Source organism: Passer domesticus (genome assembly GCF_036417665.1).
Source record: "Passer domesticus isolate bPasDom1 chromosome 8 unlocalized genomic scaffold, bPasDom1.hap1 SUPER_8_unloc_1, whole genome shotgun sequence".
Lineage (NCBI taxonomy): Eukaryota > Metazoa > Chordata > Aves > Passeriformes > Passeridae > Passer > Passer domesticus.
In genome coordinates, this window is record NW_026989900.1 from 248,495 (window position 1) to 274,164 (window position 25,670).

Genomic DNA, 25,670 nt, shown 5'->3' on the forward strand with positions numbered 1-25,670 from the left:
CCTGTGGGTGCCCTGTGATGGCACTCAAGCTGATCTGTTCCATAACCTTGCCAAGCACCCAGGTCAGGCTGACAGGCCTGGAGTTCCCCAGATCCTCCTTCCAGCCCTTCTTGGGGATGGGCTCACATTGGCACCCCCACTCCTCTGGGACCTCCCTGCCGAGCCAGGACTGTTGGTAAATGATGGAGAGCAGCTTGGGGAGATCATCCACCAGCTCCATCATCCCTCTAGGATGGATCCCCTCTGATCCCAGAGACACCTGTGAGCACCTGAGTGGCTCAGCAGGTCCCCAGCTGCTTCCTCCTGGATTCCAGGGGGTTGTTCTGCTCCCTGTGCCCATCTACCAGCTCAGGAGAACGCTTGTCCTGAGGATAGCCTGTCTTATTGTTGAAAACTGAGGCAAAGAAGGGGTGAAGTACCTCAGCCCATTCTTCATCTTTGGTAACCATATCTCCCACAATAAGCAATGCAGGTTGTCCTTACCCCTCCTTTTGCCATGAATGTGCTTATATAAACATAATAATTATCCTTCACAGAAGTATCCAAGTTAAGTCCTAATTGAGCTTTCATTTCTCTAGTTTTCTTTCTGCACAAACTAACAACAACCTTAAACATTTCTTGATTTACCTGCCCCTATGTCCAAAGATGCTGCACCCTCTTTGTAACCCCTAAATTCCTGCAAAAGCTCCATGCCTAGCCATGACAGTCATTTCCCCCTCTGGGTCATCTTTCTGCACAAAGGGACAGCCTACTCTTGCTCCTTCAAGATTTCTTTTTTGAAGCGTTTCCATCCTTCCTGGAACTCGTTGTTTGTAAGGGCTGTTTATCTTTAAAAAATGAATACTTGATTTGGTACTCCCCAAATCTGCATCCTCAATAGGCCAAACGCTGCCCTTATAAGTCCAGGGCAGAAAATTTATTGATGCCCCTCCTTCTTTCACACAATATTGAAACAACTCATAATTTCATGGTGACTGTGCCCCAAACAGCCTCTGACCAGCCCATCTCCCACCAGCCCTTCTCTGTTCATGAACAGCAGGAGACAGAGCTTTCCTTGCGAGTGGGAATTGCAGGAAACCTCCCCAAAGTGCAGCTTGGAAAGTTCAGTCTGGAGCTGAGGAGAAAGCAAAGTCCCTGCCAGGGTGGAATTGTGGTGCTCGAGGTGTGGCAGCGTGAGGCTGGGCCATGGCCGGCTCTGTGTGCCAGGAGCCGGCAGCGCTGGGTGCAGGGAGCCCAGGGAGGGCACAGAAACGCTGGCTGAGAAATGCTGGGGCACAGCGAGAGGGGCGAGTGCAGCCGGCCAGGGCACAGGAGCAGCACGCACAGGGGGCACAGCCTGCAGGACAGATGGCCGAGGGCTGGGCAGGGCTGGCAGGGCCACAGGCACCCAGGCCTTTGTGCCCTGGGCTCGGGCAGCGCCTCTGGAGGCCCCACAGCAGGAACTTTCCTGGCAGGGGCTGCACTTTGGCTCTCCCTCGGCCTCCCTGGCCAGGCTGGCAGGGGCTGCAGGTTGATGGCATTTGTCCTTGCTGCCCCTCACATCCCCCTGCCCCACAGAGAGCCCCGAGCCACCCGTGAGGGACAGGCCCTGCTGGCCCAGGCTGGGCTCAGGCCTTGGCCTTTCTGCTTCCCCCAGCCAGCCCAGGCCTTGCTCAGCATTGCAGTTCCCTGCCCAGAGCCTTGGGCTCCCTGCACTCCTGGCCTCAAGGATCTGCTCTCAGCAGTCCCGGGGAGCCTTTGGCACTCCCTGCCCTCACTGGGGCCCAACCATGCTCCAAGGCACTTGGAGTTTTGCTGCTGACTCCTTGAGCAGCTTCTTCATCCTTCTCTCAGTGCCTGAGTCTCCTGGACCCAGCCCCAAATCCACCGTGGGGCTGATTAAAACACAGAAAGCCCTCAGGAACTCTTTGTCTCCCTTCAATTGTCTTCAAGTCTCCAGGGCTTCAGCAGTGATTGGAGTCAGTTTGGAGTTCTGTTAAGGAGGAAGATGTCAAAGTGCACCAAACACATGATGTTTGGATTTAATCATATGGGTGGTTTTTTATTTTTCAATTCAGAAAAGAGGTGATAGAAGCATTCCCGAAGTGATCTTGATGCTGAATGTCTCCTTAGGAGGTCTGAGCACAGAGAAGAATGAGTCCCTTGCGGGCTGACCGTGTTTGGACAAGCTGCTCCTCACCCCCAGCCTCACCATGTCTGACTTCCCGCACCTGGGACTGACATCCCAAAACATAAAAAAAGTGTGCATTTTTTAAATAAATAAAATTTATTAATTTTAAAAAATATCATTTTAGTTTTTTTTAATTTATATCAGTATTACTCTATATTTTATTACCTTTTATATTTAATAAAAAAAAAGTATACATTTTTAGCAATCAAAAAGATTGGTTGTCATTGGTTCTAAATAAAACAATTCCCTTCATTTATTCATTCACCACTACTGGCCATTTATTTCTCCTTAATGCTAATTTTTGCTATTTTTTGACCTTTTGTCATATTTTTTATTATTTTCTCAGACAGGGTAAAGGGGGCCACTTAGGGGTCCCTGGAGATGTTTCTAGGGCACATTTGGGGCAGTTTGGGTCTGGGGAGGGAATTCAGAGAAAACTTGGGAGTCTGGGGGACACTTGGGGCAGCTGGGTGGGCACTTGGAGGGGCACTTAGAGATTCTGAGGGACAGTTCAGGGTCCAGGGGAGCACTTGGGGGTCCACAGGAGCTTTTGGCGGTCAGGGAGGGGAATTTGGGGCCCTTCGGGGTCTGGTCGAGCCCTTGGGGAGCTCGAACGGGGCTCTCTGGGGCGCGGGGGGTGACGGGAGTTGTAGGCGCGGGTATAATACGGTTTAATGGGCCGCGGAGCATCACGGGAGTTCCAGGCACAGCTGCAATGGCTTTTGGTGATGGCGGGGCATGACGGGAGATGAAGTCCCGGAAGTGGTGGGAACGTGGCGTTTGGGGGTCGGGAAGGCACTTGGGGGACACTTTTGCGTCCGAGCCACAAATTGAGGTCCTCGGGGGGAATGCAAACTGTTTGGGAGCATTTAGGGGGCGCTGGGAGAGGTCCAATCAGGCTGTTTAGATTGCATGGCACGGCATCAGTTTTAGGCGCGGGGCTGTGTTATGAGGGGCTCTAGGGCCGCGGGGGATGAAAGGAGATGAATTCCCAGAAATGGCTGTACCGGGCATCTGTGGGGCTGGGAGCACTCAGGGGATCCGGGGACTCTTTTGCGGGGTCCCGAATGGGCTCTGAGGGGCACTGAGGGATCCTGGAGGGTCAGGGGGACACTTATGGGACAGATGGGGGGCGGATGCCGGGGTGGGCTCTGTGGAGCGCGGGGCATGACGAGCGTTGCAGTCCCGGCTCCAGTGGGGCTCAATTGCGACTGGAGCATGACAGGAGTTGTAGGAAAAACCGAAAAGATGGCACTGACATCAGGCTCTGCCCTTGAGGCCCCGATCCCTTGGGCTGTTTGGTTGTGAGCGGTGATGGATGGGAGCTTTGGCAAATGGGAGACGGCAGAGGTGGGAACAGCCCATTCAATCCCTCCAGTCCCTCTCAGTGTTGCCCAGTTCATCCCCAGTACAACCAAGCACATCCACTATGCCCCTCCAGGCCCTCCCAGTAGAGACCATTTGTCCCAATACACATAAGTTCATTCTCAGTCCCTCTCAGTTCCTCCCAATGCCATCCACAGTATGCCCCAGTGTCTCCCACTCTTCCCTGCAATGTCCCATGCCCCAGTGTCACTCCCAGTGTCACTCCCAGTATATCCCAGTATGTTCCAGCATGTCCCACTGTGTCTCAGTGTACCCCCACAGTCCATCCCAGTCCATCCAGACTCTCCCTCAGCATTCCTTGTGTTCCCAGGTTGTCCCAGTCCTCCGCAGTGTGAATCCCAGTATATCCCAGTGTCTCCTACAGTGTTCCCAGTGTTTCCCAGTATGTCCAAGTCCTCCCCAGTGTTTCCAAGCACAGTTTAATTTCTCAGGGTTGCCGTGGCAGCCAAACCCAGCAGTGGGGTCAGGGCAGTGTCCATGGCCACAGCCCCTTGCAGTGGCCCAGTGCAGCTTGGGCTGATGATCCACCCTCACAGCTGGCCCAGGGCAGCTCTGCAGTGCTTTTGGTGGCACCTTGGGCTGGCACACACCTGAGGAGTGTGTCTGTGTTCAGTGGGGAAACTCAGGAGTTTGAGATTGCTTCAAAAAATACAAAAAGGGAAAACGCCTCTTAGGCTGAGTGCAGCCAGCTCTCCAAGCCCAGCAGGTCCCAGGTGAGTGAGGACAGACAGGATGGGGCTGGGGAACGTGGAGCAAGGTTGTCCACACTGGGTCAGAGCTCAAGGCACAGCTTCTCTGAGCAGACCAGAGCTCCTGAGGAGAGACCCTGGGTCAATATCAATCACAGAATGCTGCAAATGCCTCTGCTCTGAAGGGAAATGTAATAAAATAAACCCTTTAAAATAGGCATGTGTATGTCTTACAAGCTCTTTGAAATATTTCTCCATAATTGGACTTGGAAAACTTTAATGACTCTCTCAGGGCTTTGGTGTTGTTTACATCAGACATAGTCCCTGAGAGAGTCTTCAAAGAACTTCTCTAAAACTCGAAGTTAAATTTAAGCACTAAGCTTCTTGAAGTTTTAATGGGTCCCACTGAGGGACACAACTGAGAAAGTGTCCCCAGGTTCCAGTCAGAGCAGAACACTGGAGGCACTGATGACAGCTGGGGACAAACAAGGCAAAGGTGTCTCTGGTGCTGAGCAAACCTGGATGTGTTTCAGGAATGCAAAGGGCCAAGGCCTGAGCCCCAGCCCCTGGCCAGGCAGATCCCGTCCCTCCCTCAGGGCTCTTCCCGGGATGGGCACTGGGATGTGGGGATGTGCAATGCCAAGGGCAGGACCATGGGGCGGCCCCTGCCAGGCTGCTGAGCAGGGACAAGCAGCCACCCTGTGATGTCACACAGCCCCTTGGATGTCACACAGCCATCTGTGATCTCATACAGCATCCTGTGATGTCACAGAGCACCCTATGATGTAACACAGCCACCTGTGATGTCACAGCCCACTCTGGGATGTCATACAGCACCCTTGTTTTGTCACAGAGCCAATTCTGGGATGTCACCCTGGAATGTCATGCAGCTGCATTGTGATGTCCCAGAAGACTCTGTGATGTCAGAAAGTTGCTTTGGGATGTCACAGTCTTCTCTATGTTACACAGCCACCTAGTGATGTCACAACCCACTCGCTGATGTCACAGAGCCACCAGCTGTTACGTCCGGATCTGCTCTATGGCCTCATACCCTACTCCATGATGTCACAGACAGCTCTGTGATGTCACAACACCCTCAGTGATGTCACAAAACCCTCTCTGTGATGTCATACTGCCACTCTGTAATGTCACAGCACACACTTTGACCTCACAGCCTGCTCTATGATGTCATACAGCCATGCCATGACGTCACAGCCTGCTCTGTGATGTCACACAGTCCCCTCTAGGATGCTGTAGCTGCTCAGTGACCTCACACAACAAACTCTGTGATGTCATAACCCAGTCTGTGACCTCACACAGCCCACTCTGTGCTGTCACACAGCCCCTTGCTGACATTACAGCTGCTCTGTGCCTCTAGGACACAGCCACAGAGGTGCCGCTGTGACACAGCCCCCTCTGAGACATCCCCCAGCCCCTGCCAGTGCTGAGCCCCTGTCAGCTCTGGCTGTGCCCTGCTGGTGTCCCTGAGCTGCCCTGGCAGTGCCCCAGCCCTGCTGGGCTGTGCACAGGAGCTGCTCCTGGCCAGAGCTGTCTCTCTGCAGCGCTGCCCTTGCCAGGAGCTGCCTCTGGGCCAGGAGCCCGGCCCAGCTCAGCAGCACAGACACAGCAGCAGGACTTTAATGACCCTCTGGGGCTTTGGTGCTCTTTGCATCAGACTCAGTCCCTTGGAGTGTGCTCAAAAAGCTTCTCAAGAACTCCAAGTTAAGCTGAAACATAGACATTTCTTGTAGTTTAAATGGGGTCCACTGAGGGACATAACTCATGTGAAAGTGTCCCCAGGTTCCAGTTAGAGCAGAACAATGGAGGCAGTGATGACAGCTTCAGACAAGGAAGGGAAAGGTGCCTCTGGTGCTGAGTAAACCTGGATGTGTTTCAGGAATGCAAAGGCCCAAGGCCTGAGCCCCAGCCCCTGGCCAGGCAGATCCTGTCCCTCCCTCCTTGCTCAGGGCTCTTCGCGGATGGGCACTGGCATGTGGGGATGTGCAATGCCAAGGGCAGCACCATGGGGCGGCCCCCGCCAGGCTGCTGAGCAGGGACAAGGAGGCAATGAGGCTCCAGGCCTGCAAGGGTCACTTGTCTCCTCCTCCTGGCTCAGGCCCAGGGCCAGCAGCCATGGCCAAAGTGCTGCCCAAGTTGGCTCTGTCAGGGCCTTGCAGCTGCTGCCCATCCCTGTGCCCTGTGCAGCCCAGGCTGTCCTACGGTGTCCCTGCCCTGCGCCTCTGTCCCTGCAGGCTGTCGTCATCCCCCGGCTGCCCCACCTGGCTGGCCCCTTCCTTTGCTGACAGCTCTGCCTCCTGCCTGCCTCTGCCTGCCCACACAAAGCCTTGGGCTGCTCCAGGCTCCTTCTGAGGGATGTGTTGCACCACAGCCCTGCCCTGGGAGGAATATTCCTTTCTCCTAGTGTCCACTTCGGGCCTCCTCAGCTGTCCTTGCTGCCATTATCTTTCTCAGGATCATTTAAATATGAAGCTCCAGCCTCTCTGAAACCACCCTTCAATCCCTCCCAGGCTACTCCTGTTCTGTCCTCAGTCTCCACACCACTGAGCCCAGAGCCATCAGCCTCTCCCTGCTGGTTATGTGATGAGGCCTCCAAACCTCATCTTGGGAGATGTTTGGGTCCTCTCCAAGATGTGTGAAAATGGAAAAATAGTGGTCAAAGTCACGTTCTCCCAAATCTTGCAGTGACAGAACAAGGCTCAATATCTCTAAACCGAATGAGGGTGGATTTACATTTGTTAGAAAGAGGAAATATTTTACAGTTATGAGAGAGGCAGGAAACTGCAACTGCTTTTCCAGATAAGTGAATGCCCCATCCCAGGAATTGCCCATGAGCAGGAGCTTTGTGCAACCTGAGCCAGTGAAACCCTCTTATCCCCAAGAACAGAATTGCTGTTGTGTGGGTTCTCTGATGTGCTGGGTGCCCTCACAACGCTTCTGGCCAGAATGTCTGCTGAGGGCAGCCAGGCTGCTGCAGGGGCAGTGACCTCACAGCCATCACCATGGCAGCCCTGTGCCCTGGGCCTGGCTCTCCCCTTTCCTCTGCCCCTGCCTTGTCTCTGCTGGCATGAAGAGTTTTGTCATTCATATCTTGTGCCCAAGGCGCTGGGGCCAATGGCTTCCCAGGCAGGCTCCTGGAGCAGAAGTGGCTTTTCAGAGCCCAGGCAGAAATGAGCCCTGAGGCAGCAGCTCTGCAGTGCTGGCCACCAGGCCAGGCTGCCAAGGGAGGCTTCTGGCCATGGCCTGCAAGCAGCTGCTGCTGCCAAGGTGCCTTTGGTGCCTCAGGCTCTGCCTGGCACAGCTCCCAGCACGGCACTCTGCCCTTGTGCCCGAGCCCTTCCCTGTGCTGGGGCTAGCCTGGGGCTTTTCCTGCAGCGGGACCTGCCCTGCTCCTGGCACAGGAAAGGCAGTTCCTGCTGGAGCAGGAGGCTCTGCCTGCAGTGGGCTCCAACAACTCCTGCAAGGCCCTGTTTATTTCAAAATGTTGCCTAGAGCAGAATATTCTAATAATTGTTATAGGTCCTGTACTGTGGAGTAAATAACTGTAGTTAAGTTCCTTCTTCTAATTATGATTAGAAGCAATCCGAGCTGTATTAATAGAAATTTATCTGGTATTCCATCATTAATCCTGTGGGACAAATTGCATTAAGGTTCAATTCTACCTGTCCAATCTTTTACACCTTTGAAAATGTCTGGGCCTGGGATGGGATCCAACCACTCCCAGTCTCCTGTATTAAAAGGAGTTTTAGAAGTGTAGGGGTCCTGCAGGGGTTTTGAGGATCCATGGTGGCTCTTGGGTGTCATTTCTCCACATCATGTCTCAACAGGAGTTTCTCCAATAAAGAAATAAAGCTTGTGCCTGAACCTCGCACTGTGCCCATGACAGGAAACCCTGGGAGTGTCTGGGACATCCCGGCTCTTTGGCAGCCTGGGGACTCCTGGGATGTCACCGTGGAGCCCTCGTGAGTGCCTGTGACAGATCGGTGCCTTTGCAGCCCAAGGTGCCCTGGGATGTCACCATGGAATGGCTGTGACTGCCTCTGACCACAGGGCTCTTTACCATCCCCAGAAACCCCTGGGAGGTGTCCATGGAGCCCCTGTCTCTGCCTGTGACATTCCAGCTCTTGAACATCCTGGAGACTCTTGGAATGTCCCCATGGAACTCCTCTGAGGGCGTGTGAAAAATCTGATCCTTAACAGGCAACCATCACCAGCCCCATTTCTATGGTCAGTTTCCATGGCATCCATCACCAGGCCCCTGTTCCCCCAGTTCCACAGAATTGGCTGAGCTGGGAGGGACCCATCAGGATCCTGGAGTCCAACTGCTGGCCCTGCACAGGACACCCCAAAAATGCCAGCCAGAGCCTGGCAGCGCTGTCCAAATGCTGCTGGAGCTCAGAGAGCCCTGGAGCTGGGAGCCTTCCCTGGGGAGCCTGAGCAGTGCCCCAGCAGCCTCTGGGCAAAAACCTTTTCCTGAGATCCAACCTCAGCCTGCCCCGACTCAGCTGCAGCCGTTCCCTAGTCCTGTCCCTGGGCACCAGAGGGAAGAGGTTCCCACAGCCCCAGCCAGGGACCCGCTCTCAAGGCTGTTGCCATGGCCACCAGGGCTGGGACCAGCTGGGATGCTCTGTTTCCACAGGCTGGGGTTTAGGAATGGGATTCCCCAATTTCCTGATCCAACTAAAACTGCACTGCCGCTCGCTGCCCTCCCACCTCCCATGGAAAGCACAAAAGGCAAAGATCCTGGGCTGGGATAAGAACAATTTATTGGGAACAGCAATGAGATATGAAACAAACAGAAACAAAAACAATATTGATCACAGAAGGGATATGCAAAAGGGAAAACTACAATGCAACTAACTGTCTCTTCCCGGCCACAATTTCCTCCTGCCTGGAAATGACACTCTTCTCCTCAGGGAAAGAGTCCTTTTCCTGCCCCTGGCAATGACTAGAGGTCAGAGTGAAGGTAATGACATGGCCCTGGCCATACCCTCATGGTCTTTGATCCCACACCATGTCATTGGCAGGGGCAGGAGGAGGGACAGGTGTCTCCCCAGCATGGATCACAGGGAACACATATCTCCAGGGCTCTTTCCAATATGGGTCCTCCAATGGGGGATGAAGCTGGAGCAGGGCACAAAGCTCTCCCTGCAGTTGGGGCACTGGCAGGACAGCCCTTACCAGTGACTCCTGGCTGGTCAAGTCAGAGCTCTGGGTGAAGCTCTTCCCACATGTGGGGTACCCGTAGGGCGTCTCCCCAGTGTGGATGCGTCGGTGCCTGATGAGGTGGGAGTTTTGCTTGAAGCCCTTCCCGCAGTCAGGGCAGCGGAAGGGCCTCTCATCTGTGTGAATCCTTTGATGCCTGAGGAGATTGGAGCGGGCCTGAAACCTCTTCCCACACGTGGGGCACTCGTAGGGCTTCTCCCCGGTGTGCATGAGCCGGTGCCTGACGAGGTTGGAGTTGCACTTGAAGCCCTTCCCACAATCAGGGCAGCAGAAGGGCCTCTTCTCTGAGTGAATCCGCTGGTGCAGGAGGAGAGCTGAGCTGATCTGAAACCTCTTCTGACACTCAGGACACTCGTAGGGCCTCTCCCCACTGTGGATGCGTTGGTGGGTCACAAGGGTGGATCTGTAGCTGAACCCCTTCCCACACTCCCCACATTTGTAGGGCCATTCCCCAGTGTGGATCATCTGGTGGCAGATCAGGGTGGTCTTCTGCCTGAACCTCTTCCCACACTCCAAGCACTTGTGGGGCTTGTCCCCATCATGAGGCTGCTCATGGATCACCAGCTCCGAGCTCTGGCTGAAGCTCTGTCCACCTACCTGGCTCAGGGTGGGTCTTTCCTTTTCAGAGTACCCTGGGCTGAGTTTGGAGCCCCTCCTCCTATGGGATCTCTGCGGCTTTTCTTCCCTGTTGTATTCCTGTGCTGTGGAGCCACTCAAATTGCTCAACATCATCGCCTCTGCTACGATGTCGTGCCATGGGGCTTTGTCCTCGCTGGTCTCCATCCTCAGATCCTTGTCGGGGGGGGGGGGGGGGGAGGACAGAAAGAGGATGGGATTTGCCTCTGTGCCAGAGGGAAGGGAAAGGAAATTCCCCCAGTTCATCTGTGGCAGGACAGCATTGCCGGTGGTGTTGTCCTGCAGCCAGGGGCCATGCTGGGCTTGAGATGGAGCAAAGGAAAGGGGGAAAAGGGCAGTGACTTCCTCCTCACCTGCCTAGGTGTCCCAGGGCATCTTCGTCTTCCTCGCAGCTTCCTCCTCCATCTGGCAAAGATTTTGGGATGGGAAATTATGTTTGGGGGGGGGAAACAAGAGATTAATGCATTGAGTTTTGTATTGGTTTGAGGTCAAACCAGGGGGAGATTCTAGGCCAGAATTACAATTAAGAAAATTAAGGTCAATGCAATGATACAAAAACACTGCCTTAAACTGACACAGTCAGGATATAACCTGGCACCCTGTTGGTCAGGGTGCTGGTAGCAGTCCCATTAAATGGTGACTGCAGTCCTGTTGCAGTGATGATCGTGATTCTGTCAAAGCAGTGATCCTGGAGATGGGTCTGGTCCTCCTCTGAAGGTCCAGTGGTGCTTATGGAGCTCCTGTCCTCTGGCAATCCAGTAGGCAAGGTGCTCCTGGTGTTGCAAGACTCAGCTTATATGCAGGTAGGAATGTGTGGCTCCTCCCCCTGGGTGGAGCATCCCACAATGGGATGATGTCATTTTACCAGTCCTGCAGGGACACTCAATGGCCCATTCACAGAAGAGACCCCCTGGAGGGTGTTATTAGGGCTGAGTCCTGGAAGAGATAAAGAACACTGCCCCGCCTGTTTATAACAGTTTCTAAAGGTGGTGATGGAAAACATGCATTTGGTTACATCTTACACTGCAACCTGAAACAGTGGGGTAATCCCTGCTGGGGGTGTGAACACCACCCCCCTTACCCAAACTGGCTCAGGTGTCAAACCCCCACCCAGGGAAGGCCACACACACAGGGGACAACGTCACACTTGCTCTGCCTCAGGGAAGGTTTCCGTCCCTGTCACTCCCTTGCCCTCTCCCCTTTTCTCTTTCTTTCCATCTCTCTCACTACCTCACATTTACTGTTCAATAAAATCCACTTTGGATTTTGTCTCATTAGTACCTTCATTGGGGCAGAAGCATCTCTCTAACAATTTTATTAACCAGATTGCAACATTATTTTGTCACAGTGGGTTTAGGCAGTGTTGTCTGACCCTAAGTGCCTTTGACAACAGCATGGTTCCCTCCTCTTCTGAGGTTGTAGCTCTTTCTGGAGGAACTCTTGGAATCTTGGATGCAGCTTCCTCTGGGAGACATATGGGAGAACTGATGAGGAAAATGGCTGTTGTGGGTGGTCAGTGTAAAGAAAATATTTTTTTGTCCTTCCTTGAAAAGTTTGTTAAAATCACTGGAGGAAAGGGAGCAAATTATACCAATGAGACTGACAAGGTTCATTCACCCCACAGTGAGGAGCACAAGGCTGTTAAAAGTCCTAAAAGAAGCCCAGCTCCATGAGCTAAATTCACAAATAAATCCCGAATTCACAGGCTTAGGGGCTTTGCAATATGTGAGAATCATTATTCTCTTTGTCTCTGTCACCTTTCTGACCACTATACGGAGCTTTCCCTCCCATTTAATAACTTGTATTGGGCTGAATTTCCACTTTTCTTTTATCAGAACCTTCCGGCAGCTGAGCTGGAGCTGTGCAGGAACCAATGAAACTTGAAATTGCCATTGTTTTTATTGTCAGTTTATTAATTTCTTCTATTGTCAGTTTATTCATGACTGGGATTTGTTTACATTTCTATCACAAGTGACTAGTGGGAAGAGCAAATTCAAGGCATTTTATGTAGGGTTGAGTTTGATTTCTGCCAAGTTTATTTTGTCTGGTGCCCAGGGGATGCTCGAGGTGTCTCTGTGCCTCTCACCCTGGGGGATGCTTGGGAGGGACATGGCAGGCTTATCCCTGTCCCTGCTACCCCAGGCTATTCCCCAGGGGTTGCCCCTGTCCCTCTCACCCCAGGCCATTCCCCAGTGGGTCTCCATCATTCTCACTCCAGGGAATGCCTGGGGGGGTCTCTCTCCCTCTCACCCCCATGCCAAGCAGGTTATCAAGGGAGTCTCTGTCCCTCTCAGCCCAGGGGATGCTCAGGGGTCTCTGTCCCCTTGCCTGAGGGATGCTCAGGGGTGTCTCCATCCCTCTGGCCTCAGGGAATGCTTGTGCAGGGCTGGGGACCAGGGGCTCTGTGTCCCTCTCACTACTGTGGTGTTGTGGTGCACCAGTTTAGTTGTTCTCTTGCACTGGGTGATTGGGAATTTGCACAGAATAGTTTTATATTGCACTGTATAGCTTATGTTACATCATGTGGTTTGTTACCCCTTTTCCCTATCACATGGTCTTTCCCTCACCTGTCCCGGTACCATCTGGTGGTCTCTCCCCTGGGTTACCCCTCCCCTCACCACTCCTCACTGGTATCCCTTTGGCTGTGGACCTCTCCCTCTGTCCCCATCCCAGGGGGGTAGAAAAGCTCTCTGCTTGCTAGGGAAAGCCCTCTTTTCTCCCATGGGTTTGTCTGCCTGATGTGTGTCTTGGAATAAAGGACAATGTTTCCCACGTGGAGGAGAACACTTCTGTAATCTTTTACCATCGTCTATGAAGTATTGTGTGGGCAAGGGTCTGTAGCTAGCTGGAGTGGACTCCAACAGGCCAGGAAACACACTTCTTCAGACTGGCTTCTCTGCTCCTCAAAGGCTGGCTCTGATCTTCTGCACAGCAGCCAAATTGCCGTCCTCGAGTCCCTCTCGTGCTATCACGCTGGGGGTGCCCACATTCTCCACCAAAATGGAGAATCAGGAATGGGAACATCACATCATGATCAATACGATCGAGTGAAGCTAATTTAGTATCCTAAAAAGGCTTAATTTATAATAAGTTTCTACTGTTCACATGTCTCTAGCTAATACATGACTGGTTAATCCTAGCTGTTCATGCATCTAAATTAGAATGCTGATTGGATCATCTGATTGCTGTGGTTGTCTGGCCCACCCTTTGCTTCTCTTTTTTTTTTCAAACTTGCTGACAAACTTGCTGAGTCTTGATGATTCTTCTTCTTCTATGTTTCTCAGGATATACTGACCCCGTTTCTGAATATTTCCGTTATCCATTGTCTGTGAACATGTCCATTATCCATTGTTACCATCAGGCTGGATTGTGCATCGGCTGAATATGGCCATTGTTTTGCAACTTGCAAAAAATCCTCAAGAGAACCCTTTATATAAAACTTCAGAATAATTTAGATTGGACATCCTCTTTTGAATTAACCAGTCCATAAACCTGTTCCAAATAGGGCCCAGCTGTTCAGGTCACCCAATTTCCAGTCAAAATTGTAGTATCTCCAAGAGTTGGGATCCATCTTCTCTCAAGGAATCCTTGCCTTAGGGAGTTTCATCCAAGAACAGGATTTTCCTTCACCATGAGTATGGGCACATCTTCTACTCCCAGCTTCCCTGTCAATCCTTGCATATCCAGCTTGCCCAACCTTCTTGGTTGACTCAGTGTCTTTTTTGAACTGGACAACCCAAAAAAGGACAAATTATCTTAATTTCTCTTTCTTTCCTTAGGCAGCAAGAGGTCAGTAATGCGCCTCAGCCTTTCCAGGTTTAATCCTATTCCCTGAGTCATGGCTGTGACAGGAGAAAATGTGACCAATTCCTAGTGTCTTCCCTGCCCCTCTGGCCTTTCTCTGTGTCATGGGTTGGTGCTGGAGCAATGCCAGTGCTCCCATGAAAATATATTTTTCTCAAATGGTTACTGTGAGATGTGAGCAGAAACAGAGCAGAGCAGGCTCAAGCTTAGAAATAAAGGAAAAAAAAAACTTTATTAACCTACAACTATAAAAAAAGAAACACAAAATTCAAAATTAAAACCTTCCAAAACATTCCTCCTCTCCCCACCCAATTTCCACCAAAGCACAGTGAGACAAAACCTTGGATTCTCAGTCAAGTTACCACCCCTCAGATAATCAATTCGCAGTTCATCAAGGGAGAGAGGAGTCTCTCTGGTACCATAGTCTTCCCCAGGAAACACAGTTGAAACCTCTCATATTTCCATCTCACACATGGCACCACCCAGAGAAAATCTGCCATTGTGACCTCCTCCTTCCATGCTCTCACCACTGTCCATGGACCAAGACTGCTTCTAGGGTTCCTTTTAAGGATGCTTTGCCAAGTACCAGAGAATGACAGTTTTTCTCATTTTGGGACAACAGACCCCCTCATTTTCACCTCCCCTGGGGCCGAGGGTCTTGAGAACAGAGATCTTCTTCTTCTCTGAAGACAGAGGGCACCACCACACCCTCCTCATCTTTCTCTGTTCACTCCTGCACATGGCGTCACTGCAGCAGGTCACTCTCACTCCTCACATGGCAATCACTGCAGCAGGTCACTCTCTTGGCTCAAGACATTGCATCCTCCTAAATGCAGTCTCTCTGTTACAGGAAAATTGGTTCAGTCTATGGCTATACAAGAAAAAGTCCAGCCAAAGGCCACTCCATCATCTCTTCCCACCTAGGCTTCTTTCCCATCTTCTGACATCTCAAGTCCCAGGCTGTCTCTCTTCTCTTTCAGGTCAAGGATTAGAGTTTCACAAAGTTTTCACAAAGTTGTCTGAGGAAGAGTTAAAGTCTCAGGCTCTGCTGCCCTCAGGATGGCTGAAATCTCCCAGCAGCTGGCCCAGGACTCCCACGGCTGGGCACCTTCCTCCTCCCTTCTCTTTCTCCTCTGCTGGCCCTGCTGCCAGCACATAATATCAAATTTCAAGGTGGCACAGGCTCTCTCTGTCTGGCAGGGGGGCTCTCTCTGGGGGGGCTGCCCAGGACATCTCAGTGCTTCTCCACCCCTCCATTCCTGAAGGGGCCGTGCCTGGTTCCACTCCCTTCACCCCTTCTCTGTCCGGGGTTCCGGCCCCCCTCAGCCCAGGCCGCATGGCTTCCCCTGTCCCACCCGGACTGTGGCTGGGCAGGGGAGGCCTGAACCCTTCACTGACTGGAATAAAAGAGAGTTCCCCTGGGAGTTCTCTGCTTTTAACCCTCTATGTTCTCAGAGGTGTGTCCATGTCATCCATGGTTACACCAGATGTCAATATTAAAATCTGACCACTGATTGGTTTGACTAGAACTTCCCAAGAAAACTCACTTCCTTGTCAGCTTATGACTCTTGGCCTCTAGTGGCTGCCCCTGCAATACTGGGGCTTGGTTCTTTCCTTCCCATGATGATCACTGGGACACTGTGGGGACCTCATGAAACCAAGGGGATCATTGTGGCACCACTGAAGCCCATGGAACCAAGGGGCCATGGTGATACAGCAGGGCTTCATTGAACCCAGAGACCATTATGACTCTGTGGGGCCTGATGGACCCATGGAGACCATTAGGGCCCTTCAGGGCCTCATGTCACCAAGGGGACATTATGACACCTCAGGGCCTCATGGAAGCAAGGGACCAATGGGAATTGTGGGGCCCCATGAAACGAAGGGAACATGGAACAGGTCTGGCTGGCTTGGCCTGCCAGGGCCACCTGACAGGTCTGGCTGATGTTGGAATGTCAAGGGCTGCTTCTCATCAGCTCCTGGAGCACTGGGGCTCTCTGCTTTCCTTGCTATAGAAAAGAACCCTTGGTCTTTTCTGTTGCCCATTGCCAAAATTGGTACTCTCCCTAAAAAATTTCCTGTATGCAAGGGAATCTCTCAGAACAAAACTTGCTAGCTCTGGCTGGCCTTGGCCTCTGGTCGTCACCTCTCATCCACCTGGGAAACACTGGGGCTCTGTTCCTTCCTTCCTATGGAAAAAAACTGGCTTTCATGTCCAAATGCCATGGCCGAAATTAGAATTTGTCCTCCCAAATTCGGTATATTCAAGGATTGCTCCCAGACAAAAGTAGCCAGGATAGACAGGTCAGGCTGGCCCTGTCCTCTGGTGATTTTCTTAGACTATGAGCTGAATGTTTTCATTTGAAAACACCTTGGAGAGGGCCCAGAGATCTCCCAAGGATGGGTTTTGAGGCCTTGGGCTCATGAGCACTACATATGGAGAAAGGAGCTCTGTGCTGTGTGCTGTTCCGGTGGTTTTGCATCATGGAAGTGATGTTCTAAGAGAAGCTGCTAGCAGATTCCTCTGTGTCTAATAAAAAAAAATCAGTAATAGCTTTGAGAATTGACAATCTGTTAAACCACTAAGGAAACTGTACATGACTCTGTGAAGACACATGTTGAAGATGAAAAAGCCTGGGAGGGTCTCTTTCCCTTCTGTCCAGCAAAGAGGTAACAAGGCTGGCCCAGCCCCCGTCTCAGCCGGGCCGGGCCGGGCGGCTCCTGCCGTGGGGCCGGGCCCCTTCCCAGGGAGCCCCCCAGGCCCCATCGGCTGCCGGGCAGGGCAGGGGAGGCCGCGGGGCCGAGGCCGGGCCGGGCCATGGCTGCGGTTGCCAACACCTGGGCGCTACCGAGCCCTGCCCTGCCGCCAGCCCGGGCCAAGCCAGGATCCGCCGGGCCCCAGGAGCAGCCCCGGGCCGGGCCGGCTCGGCCAAGATTCTGCCACCCTTGGGGTTCACCCGCAAGCCCTGGGCAGGGGGAGGAGAAGCCATGGGCCCCGGCCGTGCTGATGCTGTGTTCTGGCCTGGCTGCTGAGATCCTGGCCCTGCCCCAGCGCGGCCCATCCTGACACAGCCCCAGCGCAGCCGCTGCAGAAACCTCCATGGTAAAACAGCTCCGGCCACAAGGACCCAGCCCGGCCTGGGTCACGGAACCATCTGCAGGCCCCAGGAGAGATATTAACTCTTTCAGTGCTTCCATCCTCCCTTGAGGGACAGAAAAGGACAAAGTGCAGGCACACAGAGGAGCAACATAAAGACACAAACGTCAGTGAAGAGGAAATTGAGTCCCATATGCGAGAGATGAGGTGATGCCTTGATCTTGGGGCTGAAATTCCCTTGTAAAGCTATAGAGAATGATGTAATTGATACATCAGACTCTCTTTTTCCCTAAAATGCATTGAAAAGCATGGGGAGATGACTTGTTCAGCAAAGGCCTCCATGCTAAAGTAAGCAAATGTTGAAGTAGCTGTGATCCCATGAGAAGTTTGAACAGAGAGAAGATCTGTGTTCTCAGAGATGAAGATGATGAGAACATTTGCTCTTAAACAGCTCATCTTTAAACTAATACCCCATAAGCTGACATGGCCCATAAACACAGCTCTGCAAAAAGCTGTGAAAAAATGTGAGGGACTTCACAATGGTTAATTTTTTAGGCAGCTGGTATTCATGGAAATTGAGAGCCACGAGAGAACTTCCAATGGAGGAGTCTCCAGAGCATGGAAGACAGACACCTCTCCCTAAAAGAAATGAAGAAAAACAATTCTAGAGCTTATAAACTGACTGAAACTTTTAGGTTTTGCCTCTTTACGTTGTTAGTAAGAAAGAAAAGGTTGTACCGAGAGGAAAAGTATTCTGAACGTTTTCTTCTGATTCTTATTACACTTTCTTTTAGTTACTGTAAATAAACTATTCTTTATACCCTTTTACAATTTTAAGTCTCCTTTGCCTTTCTCCTAATCCTATCTCGCAGCAGGAAATGAGTAAGAATATTCTAGTGAGTGCACTGATAATTAGCCAACACTGAACCCACCACACTAATTGATGCATTCGTCAAGAAATCTCAAATTGGCGAACAAAAACCACTACAGAAACCATCCTGATGAACTGCACAAGAGCAGGAGAAAATCAAGACAGGGCAATGGTTTGTCAGGACTGTTTGATCCCAGTGAGCCCTGTGGTGCATTTGGAGCTGAGCCCTGGAATCTCAGGCCCTGAGAGGAGAATGCACAAACCTTTCCAGGAGTCCAAGTCAGAAGAAAACCACAAAGTGTCTCAAGGCAAGAATGGGTCTCACTGAGGTCCATCCCCAACACAGGCTCCCCATAAACTACTTGGAAGACAGAATTGGAGGCCAGGACTGCACAAAAAACTTCTCAGAGACTCAGTGTGGAAAGGAAAACCCAAAATACCTTAAAAACCTTGAGCACCTCAAAGTATTAATGAGCCCCACTGAGTGTCAATGCAAAGCTCTCAAGGGATTCATTAAAGAAGATAATTGGGGCCATGATTGCACAAACCTCTCACAGAGTCTGTATCAAAAGGGAAACACCAAGTACCTTCAAATAACTGAAGTACCTTGAAGCATTAATGAGCCCCACTGAGTGTTGCTACTGACAAAGCCTCTCCAGGGACTAATTACAGCAGATAATTGGAGGCCATGATTGCACAAACTTCTCAGAGAGTCCAAGGCAAAAGCCAAACCCAAAGTCCTTTGAAAAACCTGTAGTCCCTGGGAGCATGAAGGAACCACCAGGGCCATTCCTGAGCAAGGGTCCCCAGGGACTCCTTCCAGCAGATCCTGGAGGCCACTGGGATGTGGGCTAGGGGGGGATGCTGAGGGCAGGACAAGGGGCTGACAGTGCCCAGCCTGGCTGGGGCTGTGCCAGGAGGCCCCAGGGCCTCAGGACAAGGTGTCTCCTCACAGCCCTTGCTGGCACAGACCCTGCTGTGCCCCAGGCCACCAAGACTTGGCTTCTCTTTGTCCCCACCTGTCATCACTGCCTCCACTTCTCTGCTCTGCCTGGGGCCTGGGGACACTTTCTCAGTCGTGTCCCTCAGTGGGACCCATTAAAAGTCCAAGAAACTTTGAAGCTGGATTCTGACTTGGGGTTCTGGAGAGGTTTCTTCAGCTGCCTCTGAGGGACTGATGTTCAGGGCCTGATCACAAAGCCCCAGAGGGTCATTAAAGTCCTTGTGCTGTGTCTGTGCTGCTGAGGTTGGGCTGGGCTCCTGGCACAGAGGCAGCTCCTGGTAAGCAAGAAGAGCTTCAAAAGCACATTTCTCTTGATGAGCAGCTCTTCTGCCAGCCCAGCAGGGCTGGGGCACTGCCTGCAGCCAGCCCGGGCACAGCCCAGAGGCACAGAGAACTTCAATCAGTCAGGGCTGGGAAGGTGCTGGGAAGTGCCTGGGGCAGAATCCCTGCCAGCCCTTGGCACAGGAACCTCTGGCTGCAGGACAATGCAGCTGCAGCTCCTGGAGCCATCTCCTAAAGCTGGAACATCCCAAAGCCTGCAGACTCTGTGAGTACATTCTCTGATTCTCTCTGGTGCAGAGCAGCCAGGGGTGCCCAGGGCTGTCCTGCAGAGCAGGCTCCTGCAGCCCAGGGCGCTGTGCTGGGGCAGGGACTCTGCTGCCTGCCAGGGACAGCTCTCAGCCGGCCCGGGGAGCTGCTGCCAGCACTGGGGGACAAGATCTGGGAGGAAGGAGCCAGCTGGTAAGGGTTGGAAGTGTTCTCCTTGTGTGGTGAGGATGCTGCATTGTTTAGAATTGTTCTCAGCATGGCGTTTAACTCCAGAACATTTCAAATGAGGTTACATAGGAAGCAGAACAAGTGATGGGCTGCATAAAAGGGAAAATCCTGCTTTTTAAATCTCTTTTTCTGGGTTGCCTAGATGGGAAATTGCACATAGATATTCATCTCTATGTTCAGTTGAGAAAAATAAAAACATTTTTTCTCAGTTGGTAATTAAACAGGCAGAGAAAAAAATCAGCACAGGGCCCCTTCCAGGCAGCATCAGTGTCACTTTTCCAGCATCCTCAGGGTTGTTCTGATGTTGCCATCAGAGCCTGCAGAGCCAGAGCTGCCCCTGGGCAGTGCCTGAGCTGGGAGGGGTCTGCAGGCCAGAGCTGAGCCTCCAGGGCTGGGCTGGGCTCTGGCAGCAGTGGCAGGGCTCAGCCCTGGGCACAGGGAAGAAGCTGCTGGCAGGGACAGCTCCAGGCAGCAGAGCTCTGGGCAGGCAGAGGGAGGAAAGTGCCCCCAGGCTGTGCTGGGATATTTAAAGTCCTCTCCTAATTCAACTATTCCATGATTACTTTTTTTACAGATCCCCTTGCCAAGGAACAACAAATGTCCAACAGCAGCTCCATCAGCCACTTCCTCCTGCTGGCACTGGCAGACACGCGGCAGCTGCAGCTCCTGCACTTCTGCCTCTTGCTGGGCATCTCCCTGGCTGCCCTCCTGGCCAACGGCCTCATCATCAGCGCCGTAGCCTGCGGCCACCACCTGCACACGCCCATGTTCTTCTTCCTGCTCAACCTGGCCCTCAGCGACCTGGGCTCCATCTGCACCACTGTCCCCAAAGCCATGCACAATTCCCTCTGGGACACCAGCAACATCTCCTACACAGGATGTGCTGTACAGCTATTTTTCTTTGTCTTTTTCATCTCAGCAGAGCTTTCCCTCCTGACCATCATGTGCTACGACCGCTACGTGTCCATCTGCAAACCCCTGCACTACGGGACCCTCCTGGGCAGCAGAGCTTGTGCCCACATGGCAGCAGCTGCCTGGGCCAGTGCCTTTCTCACTGCTCTCATGCACACAGCCAATACATTTTCCCTGCCCCTGTGCCATGGCAATGTCCTGGGCCAGTTCTTCTGTGAAATCCCCCCCATCCTCAAGCTCTCCTGCTCCAATTCTTACCTCAGGGAACTTGGACTTCTTGTGTTTTCCATATGTTTAGCACTTGGTTGTTTTGTGTTCATTGTTTTCTCCTATGTGCAGATATTCAGAGCCGTGCTGAGGATCCCCTCTGAGCAGGGACGGCACAAAGCCTTTTCCACCTGCCTCCCTCACCTGGCCGTGGTCTCTCTGTTTATCAGCACTGCTCTATTTTCTGACCTGAAGCCCGCCTCCATCTCCTCCCCATCCCTGGATCTGTCCCTGTCAGTTCTATACTCAGTGGTGCCTCCAGCTCTGAATCCCCTCATCTACAGCCTGAGGAACCAGGAGCTCAAGGCTGCAGTGTGGAGACTGACGACTGGATGCTTTCAGGGACATTAAACTGCTGGCCAATTTCATCAAATCAATTGTCATAAAAGTAATTTTTAATACTTCTTTTTGGTTTTATTTTAGACGTTATTTTACTTTGTTTTACTTTTTTAATATTGCCCACAAAGTAATGTCATTATTTGTGCCATCTCTCATTTTCTTTTTCTCCACCTTCCCTGTGGCCACGCACTGTATCAATGAGGGGCTGCAGTCTCAGTGGCTTTAACGGAACTAAAGGATCTCCTGGCAGAGTTTTCTGCAGAGATGCCATTGTGTTGCTTCCTCTGGAGCTGCAGCAACAATGTCTGTGTGCAGAGCTGGGGCAGATCAGTGCTGGCACAGCAGCTGTGCCCAGCAGCAGCAGCAGCACTTGGTGTTGCCAGTGCTGCTGCCGTGGCCCTGCCCCGCTGCCCTGGTGGCCCTGGTGTTGCTGCAGGGCCTGAGTGCTCTCGGGGCCGGGCACAGTCCTGGGGGTGGCAGTGCCAGGGCTGCAGCAGAGACGAGCTGTATAATATAAATAATTTGTAATATAAATAATCTTTGATAATTCTTTTGGGTTTGGTTATGCATTTGTTCTTTTTTCCCCTGCATTTGAGGTTTTTAATATTGTCCACAATGTAAACCTATTGTTTGTGTCATTTTCCATTTTGTTTCTCTCCACCTTCCCTGTGGCCACACACTGTGTCAATGAGGGTCAGTGCTCTTACTGGCTGTTATGGTTTGACTCTGGCACAGGGCCAGGGCCTCTATGAAAGGTGTATTTCTAAAATGGTTACTGGGAGATGTGACCCGGAAACAGAACAGAGCAGGCTCTTACTTGGGGATGGAGGGAAAAACACAACACTTTATTAATTACAATATCTAAAAAGGAACACACACACAAAGCTAAGAATGAAAACCCTCCAAATACATTCCTCCTCCTCCCCTCCATTTTCTCCACAGAATGAAATAACATCATAGGTTTTCACCCTGTCACCAATCTCTCACATAATCAACTTTCAGTCCATCATCAACCCTCAAATAATCAACCCTCAAATCCATCAGGAAGAGAGGAGTCCCCCCCTTGCACCATAGGCTTCCCCCGGAAACACAATTGAAACCTCCTGTGTTTCCGTGTCACTTGTGGCACCACCCAGAGAACATCGGCCCTCGCGACTTCTCCCCTCATGTCCAGTGCTCTCACCACTGGACACGGGCCAGGACTGCTTTTAGGGTTCCCTGTTTAAGGATGCTCCACCCAGTTCCAAAAGCAGCAGTCTCTCAACTTCGGGACATCAGTCCCCCCAGATTTCACCCCCTGGGGCTGAGGGGCCTCGTGAACAGAGATCTCAAACCCTCTCTGAGGACAGAGGGCATCTCACACCCTCCTCACCCATCTCTGTTCTCGCCACTGCTTCACTCTTGACTCCAAGGTGCTGCCTCTCCCTAAATACAGTCTCCGGGTCACAGGAAAAACATGGGTCCATCCATGGCCATACAAGAAAGAGTCCAGCTCAAGGCCACTCCATCATCTCTTCCCACCCAGGACTCTTCTCACCTCTTCCAACTTTCCTCGCACTTGCCCATTTCGTAATGCTTCATCTCTCTCTCTCTCTCTCTCTCTCTCCTCATTCTGATTCAGGACGATCAGTATTTGTAAGGTTTACATTATTCTTCCAAGGGGTTAAAATCTTCGCCTCTGTCTGCCCAGGACTCCTACAGCTGCTGGCCATGATGCCAGTCCATGATACCAAATTTCAAGGCAGCACAGGCACTGGCTCTCTCTCTCTCTCTCTATCTCTCTCCAGCGGGGTAGGAGGGGGGCCCGATGCTTCTCAGGCTCCTCCACCCTTCCATCTTGCAAGGCCTTCACCCCCCTCCTCTGCCCAAGGCTCCGGCCTACCTCACCCGGCTGCATGGCTTCCCTCCCCCAGCCAGCCCCAGCCGGGCAGGGGAGCTCTGAGCTCCTCCACTGACCGGGACCAAGAGAGAGCTCTCCTGGGAGTTCTTGCTTTTAACCCCCTGTGTTCTCAGAGGCGGTCCGCACCTTCAGTGGCCAAACCAGGTGCCAATATTCCAATCCAAGCACTGATTGGTTTGACCACAACCTCCCAAAAAACTCACTTCCTTCTTAACCTATGACAGGTTGGGAGAAAATTTGCCTTGGTATCATTTTGTCACAGTACGTATCATTTTTAAAGTAACCCCAAAACCACATAGTTAGCATGTGATAGCTCTGAATCCATGTGTCTGCCTTGCAGTGGAAGTTAAAGATCCATTAAATCCTTACCTTATTAACCCATAAAGCAAACTGGATAACAGCCACAGCAGCCTTAGCTATGGTTAGCCTGTGTTCCCAGGGATGTCGGGGTGTTCCTGATGGGGCAGAAGGAAGAGCTCCAGGCCCTCTGTGAGGGTGAGTGAGGGCAGCGGGCTGTCAGTCGGGGCTGGCCGGGTGAGCTGCAATGCCTGGGCAGGGAGCTGCAATCCCTGCCCCGGCTGCGGTGGGCTTTGCTCCTTTTGTGGACAAGGGGTGGTGTGGGCAGAGCACACAGAGATTTTAGGGACATGGGTGAGGGTATTCATGGCCAGCACCTTGCAGCTGATCCCCTTGGCTGCTCTTGTCTTGTGGGCATGGCAAGAGCTGGGTGGGATGGCCCTGGCAGGAAGGTCTCCTTGGATTCCTGAAGATCCAGGTTCTGACAGTGGCTCTGTTCCTCTCTCTTCCAGCCCCTCAAGCCCTGAGTGAAAACAACAGCCCCTCCCACATAAGCATATTTGTTCAGGTGATGTTGGAGGGAAGAGCTGCAGAACTACTTTCATTTGCTGGCTCAGAAGAGCCTGTTTCTCTTTAAGACCTTCAGATCCCTTGGAAGGTGAGACCACCTGGAGACCAGAGGAGACCAGCTGGAGCTCCAGGCACAGCTGATGACTGGCACAGCTGAGCCTGTGGGAAGCTCCCATAGCTCCTGCCTTCTCCCTCCCTGCTGACAGCTGCCTCCCTCCAGCCCTCAGACCCTGCCCATCCCCTTTCTTCCCTCCCAGCTCACCCCTTTGCTTCACCTTCCATTAATAAACAGTTTGGCTTCCTCGCTTTGCCTGCATCTCTGTGGAACTGATGCAATACAAATCCAGAGCCCTGGGACACACAGGCCCCTCCTGCCGTTCTTTTCCACGCCGTGTTTTGTGCACAGACACAGAGGAATGAGGGCAAATCAGGCTGGAAAGGTCCCTGTGCTGAAGGTCCTGTTCCACAACACTGCAGTTACAGATCTTGCTGAGCACCCTGGAGCCCCTGGATTTTGGAAGAGCCAAGCTGAGGATGCTCTGAACCCAGCTGTGAGGGATTCCATGGCAAGCATCCACAGAGAGCAAAGGAGCTTGGAAATGCTGGACGGTTTCAAGAGCAGCTTGCTGAAAGCACAGCAGTGCTCCATCCCTGCACAGGATCAGGAAGAGGGCAGAACCAGAGACCATCTGGGCTTAACAGAGAGCTTTGGGTGTGCCTAAGAGCAAATGAAGCAGCAGCACTGTGCCCGAGACTCAGAAGCGCGACCGTGCCAGTGCCCGGAGCCCTGTCAGACAGTGCTGGGATCTTGGGTGTGGTTCTGGTCCCCACAGCTGAGGAATGGCAGCCCCAGCCTCAGACCCAGTCAGAAATCTAAGCAAGTGAGACCAGAGGGAGGGCACCCTTCCAGTTTCTCTGGGGCATGGCCGCCAAACAACCCCTGCTGCTTCTTCCTCCGCCTGTGTTTGGGGTGTGCTGCTGGCAGAGCCAGCCAGGTTGTGCTCTGTGTTCCAAAGCCTGTTGGGTGCAGGCATGAAAAGCACTGTGTGCACAGTGGAGAGTCCTGGAAGGTGCTGGCAAGAGCATCCTTCAGGGACAGGGCTCTGGTGTCTGGCTGGAAAAGCCTGGTTTTGCTGCTGTGACCACAGGCAAGAGTTGAAGGTGGTGAAGAGGCAGTGAGCAGTCTGTGTTTGTAGAGGGCCTGGGGCTGCACGCCTGAACCTCCACCTGGAAACTCACTTGGGGAATACGAGCTAGAGCTGGAGTGCCTGTCCTGAAAGATCCTGAAGTCATTCAGCCTTGCCAGCTTTTCTTAAGGTGTTCCCCAGGAAAGCTACACATTTGGGGAAATGCCTTTGGAGGAAAGGGGCTTGCTTCTCAAGGAAAGTGCTTCCCAGGGAGCTCCCAGTGAGGTAGGTAAAAGTGTCCCTTTTGGCTCTCTGTGCTCCTTTCAGTCCTTGAGGCCTGTTGCACTTGGCAGAGGGGCAGGGCAGTGAATAGCGGGTTTGGCATCTGCCTGGACCTGTGGAGACCAAGCCAAGCACCTGCAGCAGGGTGTCTTCCCCCACTTTGGACAGAGGTGTGAGCAGGAGAATCTCTGTCCATCCACAAGCTCCAAAACTCTCTGAGATCTGTGAATTAAAAGTCTTTATGCACACACTTTTCACATCTTCCCTGTCTGCTGTGTTTCAACTCTTGGCAAGATGCA

At 52.3% G+C, this 25,670-nt stretch overlaps 2 protein-coding genes across 2 annotated transcripts in view; one reads left to right on the forward strand and one right to left on the reverse strand.

Moving 5' to 3' along the window:
* Window positions 1-9,236: 9,236 nt before the first annotated feature.
* The window catches only part of LOC135291629 (oocyte zinc finger protein XlCOF6.1-like), a 44,238-nt gene continuing 27,804 nt past the window's right edge, over window positions 9,237-25,670 (reverse strand). Inside the window, exon 3 of the mRNA XM_064405885.1 lies at window positions 9,237-9,952. Coding sequence (XP_064261955.1) covers window positions 9,256-9,952 — 697 coding nt within the window. The 3' untranslated portion in view covers window positions 9,237-9,255. The remainder of the gene's footprint in view (window positions 9,953-25,670) is intronic.
* LOC135291630 (olfactory receptor 14J1-like) lies at window positions 20,275-21,356 on the forward strand. Its single transcript, XM_064405886.1, has one exon. The coding sequence runs from the start codon at window positions 20,275-20,277 to the stop codon at window positions 21,205-21,207; it is 933 nt and encodes a 310-aa protein (XP_064261956.1). The 3' UTR covers window positions 21,208-21,356.